Source organism: Pezoporus occidentalis, unplaced genomic scaffold, assembly GCF_034315485.1.
Source record: "Pezoporus occidentalis ecotype Australia unplaced genomic scaffold, CSIRO_AGI_Poc_V1 ctg16, whole genome shotgun sequence".
In the NCBI taxonomy this organism is placed as follows: Eukaryota; Metazoa; Chordata; class Aves; order Psittaciformes; family Psittacidae; genus Pezoporus; species Pezoporus occidentalis.
The window spans coordinates 2563937-2582072 of NW_026913425.1; the positions used below are offsets into that span (position 1 = coordinate 2563937).

Genomic DNA, 18136 nt, shown 5'->3' on the forward strand with positions numbered 1-18136 from the left:
GTGATGGGAGAGCTCAGAAGTGATTTTCAGGGGGAACTCGGGCAGATGAGGGTCTTTGAGGGAGTGTTAAAATGTGTGGAGTGGCTTTGGGTGTGTGAGATTAATGTGTTTCATATCACAAGAAAGGCAAAGAGGAAAGGGGACATGGTGGGAGAGCGAAGGAACATGGCTCTGTGGGCAGAAAGTCTGGTGAGGAGCAGAGGGAGAACTACCACAGCTCCCAGAAGGAGCTGCCATGGCTGTATCTATGAGTTGAAGCCTCTAATAGCCTATGCACTAACTCAAGCTGAGCTGCTCCATGTAGGCTCTCTATCCTAGTTTATTCCTGTTTCCCAGGTTTGTAAATAATACTGTAAATAATAGCTCAAGCTGTGAAATATTGCAGTTTTAAGCGTGAAGGTGTAGGGTTTACTCTCACAGGGTCATAGCTAAAAGTAAGGTAGTGAGACTGCCTTACATGTAACTGCTCAAATACTGAGGATGTGTTGAGAGTCCAGGCAGTAGACACTTCGCTTTTAGGTGCACAAAATATTACCAAGCGTACTAGCATGACAGCCAGCACCAGGCAGTGTGAAGGCCAGCCTTGTTCCTTCCTCTTGGAATCCAACACAGAGCTCTGCCTGACTTCTGTGATGGTCAGGCTCAGCCCACAGTCCAGTTGGTTTTGTCTTAGGGACAGAAAAAATATTGTACCAACGCTCTCCCTTGTCAAGACTTCGCTGCATCACATCATGGGCTGTGCTGGGCTGTGCTGGACTGTAAGCAGTGCTGAGCGTGGTTTGGGGCTTGCAGGAGGCAGTCTGTCTCGGGGAGAGCTTGTGCTGCAGAGGAGGGATGTTGCTCGTCCGCCCATCACCCGGCAGAGGGCTCCCCTTCTAAGCTAATAAACTCAGGCTTTGTACCCGCTTCAGAGGACAGCAAAATGCTTTATTAATCACAGTGCTTAGGAATGCCGCTCTAGTCTTGGTTTTGATAGTAGTCTATGCTTTATGTTTCTCAATACCTAGTTGAATATATTTGGTAAAATCGAACCAACATGTACAACGTTTCTAGAATTTTGTACTGATTGATGTATGTGTTTTTGTATGTAAGTATATGTAACACACAGCAAGCCTATCAAACCTTCATACATCATTTTTTTTGGGGATGGGGGAAAGAAGCTTTATAGATAGAAGAACGCCAAATACAACTGAAAAAAACATAATAGGTTGATGAATTTCTGCAAATACAAATCAATAGATTCAGTTGACACCACTCAAGGTCAACTTACAATTAATAAGTATTAAGATAGAGCCATTGTGTGACAGTGCAACTGTGTGCATGCCAGTATGTTTTTTTGGTAAGACACTCGATTCCTTTCTGTAGAATGATTAGGAACTAATTTTTGCACAAGGCAGTGGAATACAAAAAGAATAAAATAAAATTTATTTGTGAAAAAGCTGTATCTTTTATCTCTGTGTTGATACCTGTGCTTTTTAAAATTATAAACAATTCAGTGAACCAGGTTTGGGTTCTCTTCTCTTCTTTGAAAGTATGCTTGTTGTGTATTGTCTCCCTATAAACCAAGAAGTGTTATCAACCCCTTCTGTGATTTTAACAGTAAACAGGAGGCATAGCGGTTACTGTCAGAAGTTAGATTAGTGCAGAAACACAGGTTACTATTCCCATTTGAAGTAGGCTGTACATTTATGATTGTGCTGCATTAAATTATATACAGAACTGACAATTGTTCAAGCAGGCAATGGCTAAAATGAGAAAAGTAGGGGGTTGTTATGGGTGAAGCTAGTCAATCAACTGTAAAACATCAAAAATGTACTGCAGATATTTGGAGTTTCATTATTAGGTATAAGTGGTATTTTGTAGCATAGGAGGATTTTGGTAGGTGAAGTATTCAGGAGGTGAACACTTTACAATAGCATTTGACTGCCTTAAGGAGCATAAGCAAATCTCAAGGGATGCAGCTACTAGAAGTTCTCACAGTTTCCAACAGGAGGGAGGAAAATATTAATGCTCTTCTTTTCTTTCTCTAAACTAAATCTTGTGGTCTGCTTCTCTTTTCACTTTGAATTTATTTCCTTGTAAAAGTATGGCTGGCAGAGATGTTAACCTCTGTAGGCAAAGGGGAGTGGGCTCTTCAGTTGCTGCTCTGTCCTTTAGCCAGTCTGATCTCCACCAAACACTGGGGCAGGAAAAAAAATTTACCAAACTGCTCCCTCTCTATGCAGTCCCTTTTCATGCCTGCCTGCCCAAGAAATGAACAACCCTGATGTACTGCAAAACACCAAGGATACGGGCAGGTGTTTTTTCTATTATTTTCAGTTTATAGGGAATGGATAAAATGCCTCACAGCATCACAGCAGGGGTCTTCAAGTAGCACCTGTATTTGTGATCCAGCATGAGTGTGAAAGAAGTGATGCTGTGCTTGCAAGCAGGGTATTCTGCTTGCACGGGGCTGTTCTGAGAGATGCAGCTCTTTTCAAGAAAGATTTTTATTTTGCTTTTTTTCCAGCAGTGTTAGTAAGCCACTTCCTGCATTTGGCTGTTCATGGCAATTTTATCAACTTTAAGACTGCACTCAGCAGCCAGTGACAGAGACTATTTTAAGACCTCTTACAATGGTCTTCTCATTTACTTAGCTAAAATGAGAAAGTTAGCTATGCATTGGCCACTTGTTAGCTGATGACAACTTTTACTTTGAATCTGCCCCCCCCCCCCCCCCTCCCCCACCTGAAATCCTGGCTCAGCAAATATTTGAACCTGCCCAAGTTAATCATGAAACTGAGATCTTTATCAGCGAGAGACGTGAGAGCTACTGAGGGTGGTGGTTTCTTTTTTTTTTTTCTTTCCACGGTACTAAAGTCAGGTTCACTTTTTAATGATGAACCAGAGTAAGTGGATACCTCCTGCACAGCACAGAGCTCTGAGCAGTTGAGCAAGAAGGCTTGGATTTTCTCACTGCATGTTACAGCTCTTTTAGAGATTTTTATGGAACATTGGCAGAGCAGCCTTTTTCCAGATTTTTTTTTCCTTCATTGCTTCAGAGAAGCTTCCTAGTAAAAGGAGGTTTTGAGGGTATTTTTTAAGGAAGATTTTTGTAAGAGGAAACCAAATAATTTTTCAGGTTATTGGATTGTATTTTCAGGCGGTATTACAAGGGCGAGCGTTTGTGATGCATAATTTACAAAGTAAGTGATTTTGAATTTGTGTGTTTTCTTCGTCACCTCGTGGAAGTACTGTACTATAAGTGATTACTAGGTAGAGCTGTCATGGTCTCAAGATATGTCGATGAAAGTGAGGTATCTCAGTACCTCTCCAGGTTATCTAGAGCATGGGGAATCGCCTGTCTGCCTCCTGTCTTTTCTTGCCTGAAGCTAGGTTAGTCTGAGCTGAGCACTAATGTGATTATACAAGTGTGGGCAGTTCAAAATTTGGCCACCAGTGAAACCCTGGAGAAGTAACTGTTCCTGAAAGCTTTTATTCAAAGGAATAAAATACCCTGCTGATCCCACATGAGATCTAAATGCAGCAGTGTAGTCTTTGTAGGAAATCTTTGTAACTTGATTTAAATAATTACCTTGGTAACTCAACTGTTTGGGTAGCAGGTGGGCTAACCCTCCAAGTTCAGTGTTTGGGCTTGTGTCTGGGGTGATTTTAAGTATCCTATTTCATTTTGGAAATGGAAGGAATCTTTAGAGCATGTCTACCTAAAAGGGGAGGGGAGTCTACTTCAGAATGAATTTAAGGTTAATTTATAAAGCAAGCTATCATGCATTTTTTTGTAGCTTTTGGTACTCCAGACATGTTCTTGTATGTTGATGCTTGTCTAGAAGGGGTAAACTGCTGAGCGGCATAGAGGGGTGTGGATATATGTGAAATATTTGGGAAGAATATGAATTGTGTTAATTTTTTTAATGAGTATTTGTGAGATAGAGCATATTTCAGCTGCACCAGGCTTTCTTATGATGTAGGCACAGATAGTTGCTACAGCTACTCTTTGTTGTGGCTATTCTTGGTATCTGGTTTTCTGCCCCCATAGATTATAGTGAGTATGAAGCATTCACATTGTTTTACATAGCATGCTGCTGGGGAATTAATAGTCTATTCTGTGCATGTTTCTTCCTAGAGGTCTAAGAGAGTTATAGTCTGTGATGGGGGGAGTTAAGAAGGAATATTTCTAAACAGTAGGAGGACACTGGTGACATAAAGTCAAGTGAGGAATGAGGCACTGACAAGGGACTCTTGCCTTTAAAAACAATTAACTTGATAAATATCTCAGTGAGAACAGGGTAGAGAAACAGTGTGAAAAGCAGACTAAATCTTGTATCCTGACAGACTGGCTTTTTATGTTCAGCAAAATCTTTTCTCAAGATCTTGCATAGTTTTGACTTTCTTCCATGATTTATGCAAGTCTACTGAATGTAAGGTTACAATATTTGGGGTTTCAATTAAAAATTAGTTAGTTTAGATCAATTGGAATTGTATTTTATTACAAAATGACGGGGGGGGGGGGGGAAGATATCTCTGCACGTAGCACATTTTATATAATAATATCAAGTACGTCAGACCTGAATGTCCATTAAAATAATAGAAATCTGCACAATTTAAAAACATAATCTATGTTTCATTATGTGGCAATACATATGCCTCTGTATGTATGTGTAAACTGAATGTGTAATACACATATGCACAGAGTCATGCTCTTTTCCCTTCTGCATCTTTAATATGTGCAAGAAGTCCAGAAGCCTTTTAAAGCTTTTTGAATGGTAAACTTCAGGCATCCAAGCGGGAGAGTGCAGCTGAGATGTGACCGACCTACTTCTAAAGGGAGCTGTGTGTGAGTGTGCATGTGTTGTGTGCGCCTGTGTGTAAGAGCTACGTGCTGCAGCATATCAGCCTTTTGTCATCCTGCCAGGATTGGACTGTACCATGCTGTAAAGTTAGGAAAATGAGATGGGAACAGGGGCGAGGAGAGCCCAGTTGTTCCTTTTCTTTTCAATACCAGGTTTATATTACAGTTCTGCTAAATGTACATTCTTTCTGAAACTGAAATTGTCTTAAGATTAATGTAGAACAAAATGAGGAAACAGGAGTGGTCTGGTGACATTATTTTGACATGATTGGCTGAAGATTATGATGTAATAGGTTACAGTGCAGCCCCTTATAGGTTTTAAAATGAATTCCAAGACACCATTACAAAGAAAGCCTGACTCTTTTCTTGAATCTGAGCTCACTCAGTGAAACTTATACAAATGTACAATACTGTCTGGAATATGGAAGAACTGGATATAGAATATCCTAAGACAGATATAAATTGTGGCACAGACTTGATGTTTTACATAGAAATGGATCCACCAGGTAAAACTGCCTTATTATGGAAGACTTAATTCATTTTGGTCTTTACAGTAGCTGCTGAAAAATTTTTAGTGGATATGTAGGATTTCTTTACTTTGTTATTAATACAAATAGTTTTTTCTTTTTTTTTTCTTTTTTCATAAATTATAATTAAATTTTGGTTTAGTGCATGTACTTAGAATCTTAACCTGTAGAAATACCTGTCTGCTTACGTAATTTTTACTGAATTTACCTGTTTCTCTTTTGATTTTATTCTGTCAGATGTAGTTCTAGTTGTGCTGTTGTATCCAAAAAATTTTGTATTTCTGTTATTATTTTTGCTATCTCTGTTCTTTTAATCACACCGTAATTAAAAGGAGATGCTGTGGTAACAGTGTTATTTCCTGAAACAGTGATGCAAATCATTGTTTTGTTTGAGGGAAAAAAAAAAAAACAACTTTAAAATCTAGCAGTATTAATTAAAGACCTGATTTTAGATTTTTTTTTTTTTATATCATATAAAATACTATGCTATATTGATGTACACTGTAATTTTAAAAGTATAATTTTTGGTACCTGATCATAGTGTACAGGACAGGGATGTCTGTAAGGAATGATGTACTTACTGGAAAACTAAAAGAGCTGGGTTGATTTTTAATCCTGATTCCAATGTAGTTCCCCTTGCTACTAAGTCAGGAGTGCTGCAGTATCTTCTGTGGCACTCACTGGTATACGTGTGCAGCTTTGACATTGAGAAGAGGGGGATGTGGTTTTTAATCAGTCCTAGCATTTGGAACACAATTTAGTCTGTAGAATACTAAGATTAACATAAGGGATATTTGGGTCACAGATGGGTTTCTTGGAAGTGTTGGTTTTGGCAGATCATCATGCAGAATGCTGAGGATGACAAAACCCCAATTCTTCTTTAAATATGCTTTATTGCTGTGGGTTTGCATCTTTTATTATTCAGGTTCTAGGTGAGGAATCAGCAACATTCCTCTAAGGTCATTACAAAAGAGGCAAAAAAGAAGCAGTTTTATGTGCTTTATTATTTATATTCACCTGACCATAGTGAAAGAAGGTAGAAGCAAACTTCAGATTATTTTTTTCTCAAATGCTTTCTTCACAGGGAGAGAATATATGGCGTTATATTTTGCTTAAAATATATTATTGCAAAAGTAGCACACTTCTTTTGAAACACTACATCTTTATTGTGGACTTGTATTGTTTTCAGTAAAATATCTTAATTCCTCTGATGTCTTTTAGAGATTGCTCTAATGTCTTTTAAAGATTATTAGTAGCAGAAAACACTATTTTGTGACTTTTTTTCTTTTTTTTTTTCTCTCATTCATGTAACAATGTGTAATTCCAAGTAATATATAGTCAGGTTTTCAGTGAGTTATAATCAACTTTTTCATGTTTTTTTTCCTTTCGTTTGCAGCACTGCCTCCTAAGCCACCAAAACCTAATAGTGTAACTAACAACAGCATGAATAACAACATGGCATTACAAGATGCTGAATGGTACTGGGGAGATATCTCAAGGTAAATAAGCTCAAGACATGTATTTCATATGTTCTTGCTATGCTATTTTGTGTATATGTATTATGCTTCAGTATCAAAAAATTACAGTTCTAAGAGCCAATTTGAGGATATTTTCCAAAACGAATGTATTACAGTTGATTTTAATCCAAACATGACTAAAAAGTTACTGGCAGTCACATAGAATGTAGTATGTGAAATGATTGTTCTATTACTTTAAGGTACAGTACATGTAATGCTAGCATGACATGATAGCACAAAGTAAGGATTTTCTTCTTGTCTTTCATTCAGAACCTCAACTGTAGGAACAGCAGTTAACAAGCCAGACTAACAAGTGCCATATATTAGCAACATTTTTAACTGTACTATATATAGGTATGCTAGACCAGCACTGGCTGCTCCAATTGTGCAGGCTTGTATGAACAAGCAGAAAGACCTTTGCGTGAATATAATTTCATCCAACAGTGAGAGGACATAGAATATACCATTTTTATATCGCAGTTGTTCTCCTGCAATGTTAACTAAGCTATTGAGTAACTGTATTTATTAATATGGAGATCAAGAAGATTTCTAAAACCCACAAGTTCAAAACCAGAAGATTTTAAAGCTCAGTGAGAGAATAAATGAGTGAGAAGTAGCTGAAATGATTGGTTACTTTTGCTTTCATTTTAGAGAAGAAGTAAATGAGAAACTCCGAGACACTGCTGATGGTACCTTTTTGGTACGAGATGCTTCAACCAAAATGCATGGGGACTACACACTTACGCTAAGGTAAGATTAATTACAGTAGGTCTGTAATACTTGACAGTAAATGCAATACTGCATTTAAAATACAGTGTTCTTTGGGAAGTAGTACTTGAATTATGCCTAACTTTCCAACAAACTTTATTTGCAGGAAAGGAGGAAATAACAAATTAATCAAAATCTTTCATCGAGATGGAAAATACGGCTTTTCTGACCCATTAACTTTCAACTCTGTGGTTGAGCTAATAAACCACTACCGGAATGAATCTCTAGCCCAGTACAATCCTAAACTGGATGTAAAATTATTGTATCCAGTATCTAAGTACCAGCAGGTAATTTCATCTGTTTTCTTTGTGTTTCACTTAAATACATAGAAATTACTGCACACTGGGGAGTCGTTTACTATGAAGAACTTCAGCTCTGTTAGAACTTGAAAAAAATGAAGTGGATATAAAAATGGATATTTTTGTTTAAAACCAGCTCCACAGTTTACATATAAATAATTAAAACTTTAAATACTGCAGATACATTATTAAGAAATAAACTTATGTTAATAAATATTCCACTCCTTATGATGAAACATATAATTTTCAGTATAAAGCTGAACACTTGCAATGCAAAGTTGCTTTTTGTCATTTATTTCTCATTTGCATATTATGCATGTAATATGTTATACCCCCATGCTTATGAAAGAGGAGTCACATTTCCATGTAACTATCTAGGCATTTTTTAGCAGTTCTATCCTGAAAATGTATGCAATATAATTGTTTCTTTATGGAATATCTTTGCATCTGCTCGCCATTCCAGGATCAAGTTGTAAAAGAGGATAGCATTGATGCAGTGGGAAAGAAATTACATGAATATAATACCCAATTCCAAGAAAAAAGCCGAGAATATGACAGGCTTTATGAAGACTACACAAGAACATCACAGGTGAGCTGGATTTGAAACCAAAGGGAGAGTGGAAAACTTCTGTAGATTTAGAATGTTATTATAAATTCATGCTGCTATCTTCCTCCATCCTCATCCTCTTCCCTTCTGGCACCACTACCATTGCCTAAAAGAGGAAACATGCCTGATGTGCTTTCTCAATAAGTAGAATTGCTTATTGGTGTCTGAAAAGTCACCACCTGTAACGTAACCCATGCTGTGCCTAACTCCAACACATGCATCCAAAACAGGCATAGAACTGTCCTAATATACGAGCACTACTGACCTCATCAAGTTCTGAGTTACAGTTTTCAATGCACATTTACAGGGAAGCATTGCATTTTATTACTGGTTTTTGAAGGGTATGGTTTCACCTGTACACAGTAGAGATGGTGTGCAGATACAGTGAAGGAAAGAAAAGCTGCCTCTGTCCTTCTTTCAGTTTAAATCAATTATTAGCCAAGTCTTGAAGTTCCAGTGAATTAATGCAGTTTTACAGACCCAGAATCAAGACTGCTTCTTAAAATGTGCAGGAAATATGCCTAAAAAAAATATTTGAAGAAAGGTGAAGAAGTGCAGGCAACTTGAACATTTTAAAATTGTTTAAAAGACTTGACTAGCTATGTAGAGGCAGGAGGATGGACTAGATGACATCTTGAGACCTGTCTAGGCAAGTACCTTACTCTTTTATTTCAGAAACCCAGATGTGCCTCTAAAGACATTAGTTGGTGGAAAGGGCAAAGTGCCTTGCCATAAGGCTCTAATCCTCTCAAATTAAATATAGTTATATGGAAAAAAATATTGTAGGTAGCTCTTTGTCTAGCAGTTTTTCTTTCTTCGAAAACTCCATCATGGTTGCCTTTTGCACAGGTCTGTTCTTTCTGTGTTGCAAGGCTCTGTAGGCAGAATGCATTCTGGTAAAGGGATATTGAAGTCTTCTTTTACAATCTACTGAAGTGTTTCTGTGATGCAACCAATAAATCATCCCCTCTATCTGATAACAACTGTAATAAAAAATATTTTATTTTCAGGAAATTCAAATGAAAAGAACAGCTATTGAAGCATTTAATGAAACAATAAAAATATTTGAAGAGCAGTGCCAGACACAAGAAAGATACAGTAAGGAATACATTGAAAAATTTAAACGGGAAGGAAATGAAAAAGAAATACAAAGGTCAGTATTTGTATTTGCATTTCAACTTGTATGATTTTGTGATTTTGAAGAAAGAAACAGTGCCAAGTATAGATCTGCAAGATGGCAAGTTTGAAGTTGTTCATCAGTTGTTCATTTCACATCTACCCCATTTGAAGCAAAAAGAAGCTTCTTTTGCAAAATGTATAGCTACATCTAGAGAAATAACCTGTTTTCTTAAGTGTCTATACCATTGAATAGCAGATTATAAAGTTATGAATAAGATACCAGAGTGTAACCTATCATGTTATTCCATTCAGAATCATGCACAACTATGAAAAACTGAAGTCTCGAATCAGTGAAATCGTGGACAGCAGACGTAGATTAGAAGAGGATTTGAAGAAGCAAGCAGCTGAGTATAGAGAGATAGACAAACGTATGAACAGCATTAAGCCAGACCTCATACAGCTGAGGAAGACAAGAGATCAATACTTGATGTGAGTATCATTATCAATTAATAGAGGTTTTTTAAGTGTTTTTTTAATTGGTATCCAACTTCTGTGACAAAAAAAATAATTTTATTTGCAATTACTGTTCAGGTGGCTGACTCAGAAGGGTGTTCGTCAAAAGAAGTTGAATGAATGGCTTGGAAATGAAAATACAGAAGAGTGAGTATTAAAAGATTTAAATATTTCTGGTATTCCAAATCGTCTTATGTTAAAGTGAGATTAAGCATATTTAATTCCTGAACCACAAAGCGGAAATCTTAAACCTAGGTCTCCTACAACAGTGCATACTGTTAAAACATGGCAGGCCTGTATAATGCAAGTATTAGAAAGGATTCTGTCTTGCACTGTACTCTTCATTATTCAGGGAAGTACATAATCAAGTTACTACAGCAAAGCACTGCAATGTAACCTGTGTCTTTATTCTTACCAGAAAAATAAAGGTCATAAGGTGTTAGTATCTTATAGAGATGCCATATGGATGGATTAATTGTTCAAAAGGTCTCTGAGGCATGGGGTCAGCTTGAAGGCTTTTTCCAGCCTTCAAGCATTGGTACCATGGTGCTATCTAGTATAGAGTTACCCACGTTAGTGTGTCACACTGCTGTTGGATGTGGTAAAACTGTATAAGCTGAAGAGTGGTCCTTCTCTGGTTTTGTGGTCTAATTAATTTTTCTGGGAAATGGCGGGGTGGTATTCTGACATTTCAAGCAATTCAGTTTACTATAGGTTCTGACAGGAGCTTGGCTAATGAGTATGTTTCACTTCATTCCTGAGAAAAAAGCAAAAAGCATCTGGGTGGTGTGAATGTGGACCAAATTTAAACAAAAGCAGTCCGCAAAATAGTATCAGAAGTATAGTAACAGTGAAGAATGAACAAGTAGAAAAATCAGAAAAACAAAGTTGACTTAGTAATATTCATATCAACATTTTCTGCCTGTACAGTTTCTTGTGCATGCCTTTCACAATGCCTGGCTGAACACATAGCAAAAGCAGCAGACTGACAATGACTCTTCAGTGGATTACATTCTAGCCTTGTCCACGTCTGTTTTATTTTGTCTTGGTTTATTGAGTCTCCTACTGTTATCCTGGAAATTGTGCTTCTCTGCTCTGGCTGTACTGGTAGAAGCAGGGGATAAAAATGGCATACATGTTTTAAAGCCATATTGTATGCTCAGTTTTACCACAGCTCAAAGATGATGTAATGGAGTATATGTAGGCACCTGTTTCCAGTGGTACTCCCATCACTTTAAACAGTAGACAAAGAGCAATGCCAGGCCATGGTTTTAGTGTAACATTAAAACAGTAAGTGTAACTGTTTAAAGAAAACCTTCCTGTTTTCTCACTCTGTGACTCTCCTTGCCAGGGAGTCTGGTAAGTGCTCAGGTTTCTGCTGGAAAATGAAACTTTCAAAATATAACTTTTTTCCTAAAGTTGTAATGCAGTGAAATATCAATTATTTTACTTTGAGCAGCAGGTAAAACAGGAACCTCTGTCTGTATGCTCTGTTTGCAAATAGAGCCACTGCTGAATGCATTTGAATGTCATGCACGACAAAAGAGTATACAATGGGATAAGAGACCTAGAGAGAGTATAGGTCTCTCTAGGGACCTTCTTGTCATCTGAAAACAAAAGTTCATTCTTGTGTGAGAGTTTGTGTAGACTGAGAATCTTCAGAAAGACAGAACTGAAGATTAGTGAGAAGTCACGTTTTCTTAGACCAAAGAAAACTGATTAAAAACCTATAATAATACATTAGCTAAGCACAGAATGATTGCAAGCTGAGCAGGAGAGGCAGGGCACACGAGTGCAGGCTGCTGGGGGAGTGGGGAGCTCTGGGACTGCAGAACGTCAAGGTGGTTGTCCACACAGCTGAGCCAGAGACAGCTTCTTTCATGGTGGGCTTTAGCTCAGAGGGTTCTTTATAACCTTTATAGTTGGTGGCTGTTTCAGTAGAGAAGGCCCTATATTATATGCTCTTGTCATAGTCTATAAGTTGAGAGAGAGCACTCTACTCTTCCACTCTTTCCACAAAGCCATCTCCTGTATAAATAATTAATCTGTCTACCTGTGCAATTGCTCATAGCTTTCCCAAGCAGCAGCTGTTGTTGATACATATTGCATGATTTTTCACTGCTGACCAAATGTTCTGATCTTTGGAAATAAAGCTGACTCAGAGGGGATTGATTTTGTTGGGCTTGCCAAAACAGTCAGCCATAGTAGAAGTACTGACAAACTTGCAGCAGATTCTGAAATGTAAAACAGCATCCTTTTATATACTTCTTCAGATTTACATGAGTGTTTTTAAAACAAGCAAGAGCCAGAATTTACATTTTATTTTTATGCAGTGGTTTGAACAGTGGTTTACATCCCTAATTTTACCAGGAAGGCATTCTAGTAACCACTGACTTTTTTTTTTCTTTTTTAAAGTAATATGAAGTGGGGACTACTTAATTCATGGATTTTGCTCTGCTGTGTGTTTCACAAACACATTTTGTCCTGTTTCAACAGCCAATACTCTATGGTAGAAGATGATGAGGACTTGCCCCATCATGATGAGAGAACATGGAATGTGGGAAATATCAATAGGAGCCAAGCTGAAAATCTGCTGCGGGGAAAACGAGATGGAACATTCCTTGTTCGAGAGAGCAGCAAACAAGGCTGCTATGCCTGCTCTGTTGTGTACGTACCCTAATTTGTGAATGATGCAGCCGACATTTGAGGCACCTGCCGTGAGCCGAGGACACATAGACAATTTGAGTATGCTTGGATCCTACTAGTCCTTTGAGCTTAGCAGCACACTAGCAAGTCCTGAGGCCATCCTTATTGCTGCTCCATTTCTTTCGCAGCTCGAACCTGTGCAACTCCCACAGATGAGCCTCATGCAAAAGAAGGGAAACCAAAGCACGGGCACATTCCGTTCTGTGCAGCTGCTAAGTCCTGCCTGTCTCCTCCCTCTCTAAGCTAACACAACATCTGGGAATTTGGGTTAAACCTAGGCTTTTACCATTATCCTACCACAGAATACAGGAATTCTAGGTAGTGACTAGTATCTTAAAATTTATTGCCAGTACCTTATTTTCTAGTTTAACTTTACTGACAAACCAAAAACCATTTGTTTTGTTTGTTTTTTTTTCCTCTTTAGGGTGGATGGAGAAGTAAAGCACTGTGTGATAAACAAAACACCTACTGGATATGGATTTGCTGAGCCGTATAACTTGTACAGCTCACTCAAAGAACTGGTGCTACATTATCAACACACATCACTTGTGCAGCACAATGACTCTCTCAATGTCACACTAGCCTACCCAGTATATGCACAGCAGAGGCGATGAAGATCTTAATACTCTGGGTTGTTTGGTTTTTTTTCTGTAGAAAAGATTTGACAACATTGAGGCCTCTGGAGAGAAAAGGCTCCTTTCAGCCTTACTCAAGAATTTGAGCTGCAGTATCAAAGCTGTCTGTCTTCAGATGGGACTAGAGCTTTCTTTCACAACTGCAGTGGGAGAAATCACAGTACTAAGCTGTGAATGTATGTTTCTAATCTGAAGTGCTTTTTTTTTAATTAAGAAAAGAAAAACACAACAGAGAGAAATCCGAACCTGATCTCCCTGCAGGGACATAGAGGCCTTTAAGCTTGGTGCTTGTTTACGACCACTCCTGAAGCTTTACCAGCTAGAACATTGGATTCTCCAGACACAAGGTATAAGAGGTCTTTGTCATTTGATTAGTGGAATTTTCATGGTCACAACCTGGCTTGGATTTGGTGTTGCTGCACTCAGTGGATCCAGACACACAGCATTGTGGATTTTTTGGTTTCTGGTGAATGATATGTAGCAGAATGGCACTTTTATTTCTAGGGACACTTTAAAAGGACTTCAGTATGTTGTTCCGAGTAATTGTAATAGCAAAGTGCCAGGAAGTGTTTTGTTTAGATGTTTGAAATCCAGTTTTAAGAATATGAAACTGAAGAAAACGGGACTTTCAGTGGCATACAATATATAATTATGTACATAGGACTAACTATCATGGATGGAAACTATCAATACCAAACTGCATCTTTTTTTCCTTTTCTGTTTGCTGAAAGCTAAATTCTTAGATCATGCTATGCAATACTGAATTTTCTTTAGGCTGTAGTCTTTTCTCAAGCATATCTACAGGTTAAGCTTGGTTTTCTTTCTTGATTCCCTGTCTTCTATTTCCTTTTGTTCTTTTGCCTGAGAATATATTTCCTGATGATTATTTTTTGGTACTCATTTTGTTGTTTGTTTGTTTTTTGGTGTTTTTTTTGTTGTTTTTGTTTTGGTTTTTTGTGGTTTTTTTTTTGTGTTTTTTTTTTCCTTTTTTTTTAATGTACAGAAAGCCAGCAACAGTTGGCTTCAGAATTAAAACTATGAAATATTCTACAATTTTCTTTGTATAGAATACTGATCTACTAACTCAGAGTTTTAAGAGTTAGTATTTTTTTTTTTTGACTATTTTGTTGGGCAGTGCCTGATAAGCTTCAAAGCTGCTTTATTCAATAAAAAAATACATGAACATTATGAAACATCACTGAGTCCAACAATATTGTTTCAGAAATATCTTTAGAATACGGTACCACGCTGTTTGCTTCTTAAAGCATTTTGAACTTCTGTCATGATTGTCTTTGTATTTGGAAGATGAAAAATTGTGTATCCTTCTCTGATAGCAATTGCAGAAAAACAGGGGATATTTAGCTATTGGAGAAGATAGTTTGGATCTTAGAATGATTCCATTTTTCACAGTAAATAAAAGACTTCTTGACCTACTGTGGCAGAATTTTTGTCAGCATGTAATGGTATTTTCATTTCATATGAAGGAACTTTCTCTAACCTGTTGCCTAAGTTTGTTTTTTTTGTATTAGTATTGTGAAAAAGAGACTCCCACCTTTGCTGATAATGTTTGGATACAACATGGAGCTAATTAAGACTGGAAAATGTTTTTCAAATCATTAGGTTATCACATTTAACTTTTTGGATTTATTTCCCTAAATCTGTAGGCTCATACTGTATCAAAGTGAATATTTTATAATTTCCGGCACCAGAGACTTACAGAATCATGTTTGAGTTAAAGGAAATGAATACATGAATTCCACTAACACAGACTTACTAAGAATTCTGGGATAATTCACTGTGGGTGGTTTGCAATGGTTGCTTACTGTCCTGACACTGAGAAAATTCACACATTGCAAATTGATAAAGTAATGAAGTTCAGAGAAACCTTGGAAATATTCTAACTAGGTGAACATACAGATTTATTCTTCCCCAAGATGCAAAGGCAAGACCCATTACTATTAAAGAGCGTTGTACACACAACTAAAAGAGTAAGACCCATGGTGTTCTCTCATAATAGCTCTGGTTTAGAGATACATGTGTTTAGTTCAAAGTATCAGGTACTTCCTAAGCTATTGGAAGTAATAAGAGGAAATTTGCCAGTCTCTGGTAGTTTTCATATTATTTTTGATTCTTTACATTATTCCTTCATTTCTGAAGCTGTAAAGCTTTTGATTTTATTTTGATTTTGTGGTGGGGTTTTTTTCTGTTTTTTGGGGGGGGTGGAGGTTGTCTTTGCTTCCCTATAGGTATGATTCCTGATACAAATTCTGGTAAGAAAGTAAGATTCAACCAACATTAGGGTTTCAGGATAGTCACAACTTCAAAATTATTCTGAGTATCTTTTTCTCAATAGAAATTTAGTCTTCATCCCTTCCTTTATTCATTCCACACTTTTCAGGCCTGTAGAGTCATGTAAATTCAATTTACTAATAACTGGCTTTTACTATGAAAAGCACCATCAATTACTCTTATCATGCCAGTTATACTACTGGGCTTGAAGTTATAAATTAGTTCAATATACAACAGTTTAACACTTGTAGCAATCCAAGATACTCTTTTGACATATATTAATTTTTGAATGTTAAATATTTTAAGAGTAAAATTGTATTTTTTTCTCTATAAGCAAAATATATGTAATCTGAATTGATGTTTCACGTAGCATTTGTCAAGAAATTTTATCGTAGTTAAGGCATTTGGATCTGATTTTCCTCATAGTAAGAAATCCTCTGCTATGTCAGTGGGCCTTATCCTTAGCATGCCCAACCCAGTATGGAATATAACTTTTTCCTGTCGTGCTCTTCATCTGTGGTTGTAGCAGAGAAAAAAATAGTGTGTGTACAAATTTGGCACTTGCTTTTCTTGCACAAGCAACTATGAGAAATAAGCACTATGTTGTGGGGATGAGTGCTTAAGACTCTTATGGGGATATCCTGCCTACACAGGGTCTGTGCAATTTGCAAGGATCACTTACGCCCTCAGATTGGTTTGAGTGGGTTTTGTTTGGTACTTACATATTGCATGGCATCTGCATTTCCCTCACTGCTTAATACACAGTGCTAAGTCCTGTCAAAGGCCCTGTTCACTGCAGAGTTGTTTGTCCTTAATGTACCATGTTGTTCACTCCAGTTTTGATTTGGTCTCAGACTCATATATACAGAAAAAACCCATGTGGGTATAACTGAAGAAACACATTGTTTTTCTGTATTTCTAATGACATATATTTTTTCCCATCCAATGTAATTCAAGGGTGGGATTTATTTGTTATGTATTTTTGGTTTGGAGTACTTTTATTTTAAATCCCTGAGTTACGCTGCACTGCAGGCCTTTGAAATGTATAAGACATAACACAGAGAGCCAAAACCCATAAGCAAAATTAGGAGTTTCTGATTTCCCTAAGTTTAAATTTGAATTGGCAGGTTTGGGGATATGTATCTGTGCATATGTGTGCACACTTGCTGTGTTTATGTATGGATACCAATATAGGTGCATTTTCACCAGATGTGATCATTTTGCTGAATTCAGTAAGTGATATAATTGACTTTGTTTAAAGACACACGCACATGCACACTAGACCTTTGTGAGTGCAGCATGTTTCCAAATGCAGTTAGAAAACTGAGTTTCTGTGTTGTTGGATATTTTCTTAAAAAAAAAAAAAAAGAAGCTTGTCTGTATGGTTCAGTTATCTGAGAAATCTTGTCAAGCAATCTGTAAAACCAAATCTTAAATTTTCTGTTTGGTGTCAACTGTTCTGTAGTGAAGAAATGGCTTTGTCTTGTAATTGGCAATGAAATAATAATGCTTGGGAAAACATTCTGATGCTTCTAATGGGCAAAACTTCTGCCGATTTTCACACAGTGCTTTTGCTATGCATGGTATTAAGTTGGGAAAGTGAATCCTGATACTATTTCTCTTCAGGGTCACTTCAGAAATGGGCAGCTCAAACCACAATGCCTCCCATGGGACAGGGTTCCAAAATGCAACATTTGATACGGAATCATGTTGGATTTACTGCAGTTGAAGACTACAGTGGGCTGTGGTAACACTGCATTGTACTTGTCCTAATGAGATTGCATTAGCTGCCCAAGATGCTGCTACTTTATTTTTTTTTTTTTATTATTCTTGTTTTTAAAAATAAAGCTCTGTTCTGTTAAATGTCTTTAAAACATTAAGATTACTTTGTCTTTAAATGGTCTTTGAGGAGGTGGAGGGTAAAATAGGTTGGAAATTGCCTTTTCAAGGCAACAGTGTGACAGCATGCCTCCTTGAAATTTCGTTCAAGCTATAGAGTTGATGGAGCTGTGTCTTGTTTTTAAGTTGCTTTAAAACTTGTACTAAGTCTTCAAGCTGAATAAAGGTTGTTTTGAAACTGCATTTCAGTTGTTGAGTCTTCAGTAAGGACTGAACTGTTTACTAGCATCCTTGGCCTACTTTTCCTGTCTATATATGGCCTACTTTAAAAATGAGGCCCAAATGCTCATATCATTAGAGCAAATTAGGGGGCAAATAATCTCATCTGACTCACAGCCATCCTGTGAACTGAATGGAGTAGCTGAGTAGCTCCAAAATAGTTTTGTGTCAAGCAGTGGTAAAATGACA

General features: G+C 37.2%; 1 protein-coding gene across 4 annotated transcripts in view; it reads left to right on the forward strand.

The window, feature by feature from the left end:
* Positions 1-17911, forward strand: part of PIK3R1 (phosphoinositide-3-kinase regulatory subunit 1) — a 54715-nt gene extending 36804 nt beyond the window's left edge. For 2 of the 4 annotated variants that reach the window (XM_062612339.1, XM_062612340.1), the window contains exons 7-15: positions 6773-6875; positions 7545-7643; positions 7768-7948; positions 8424-8549; positions 9578-9720; positions 9999-10175; positions 10278-10346; positions 12696-12866; positions 13330-17911. In XM_062612339.1, the coding sequence (XP_062468323.1) occupies positions 6773-6875; positions 7545-7643; positions 7768-7948; positions 8424-8549; positions 9578-9720; positions 9999-10175; positions 10278-10346; positions 12696-12866; positions 13330-13519 (1259 nt within the window). In that variant the 3' untranslated portion in view covers positions 13520-17911. Of the gene's footprint in view, positions 1-2854; positions 3186-4682; positions 5356-6772; positions 6876-7544; positions 7644-7767; positions 7949-8423; positions 8550-9577; positions 9721-9998; positions 10176-10277; positions 10347-12695; positions 12867-13329 lie in introns of those variants that run through there. The other 2 variants (XM_062612342.1, XM_062612341.1) reach the window with 2 other exon arrangements.
* Positions 17912-18136: the final 225 nt, after the last annotated feature.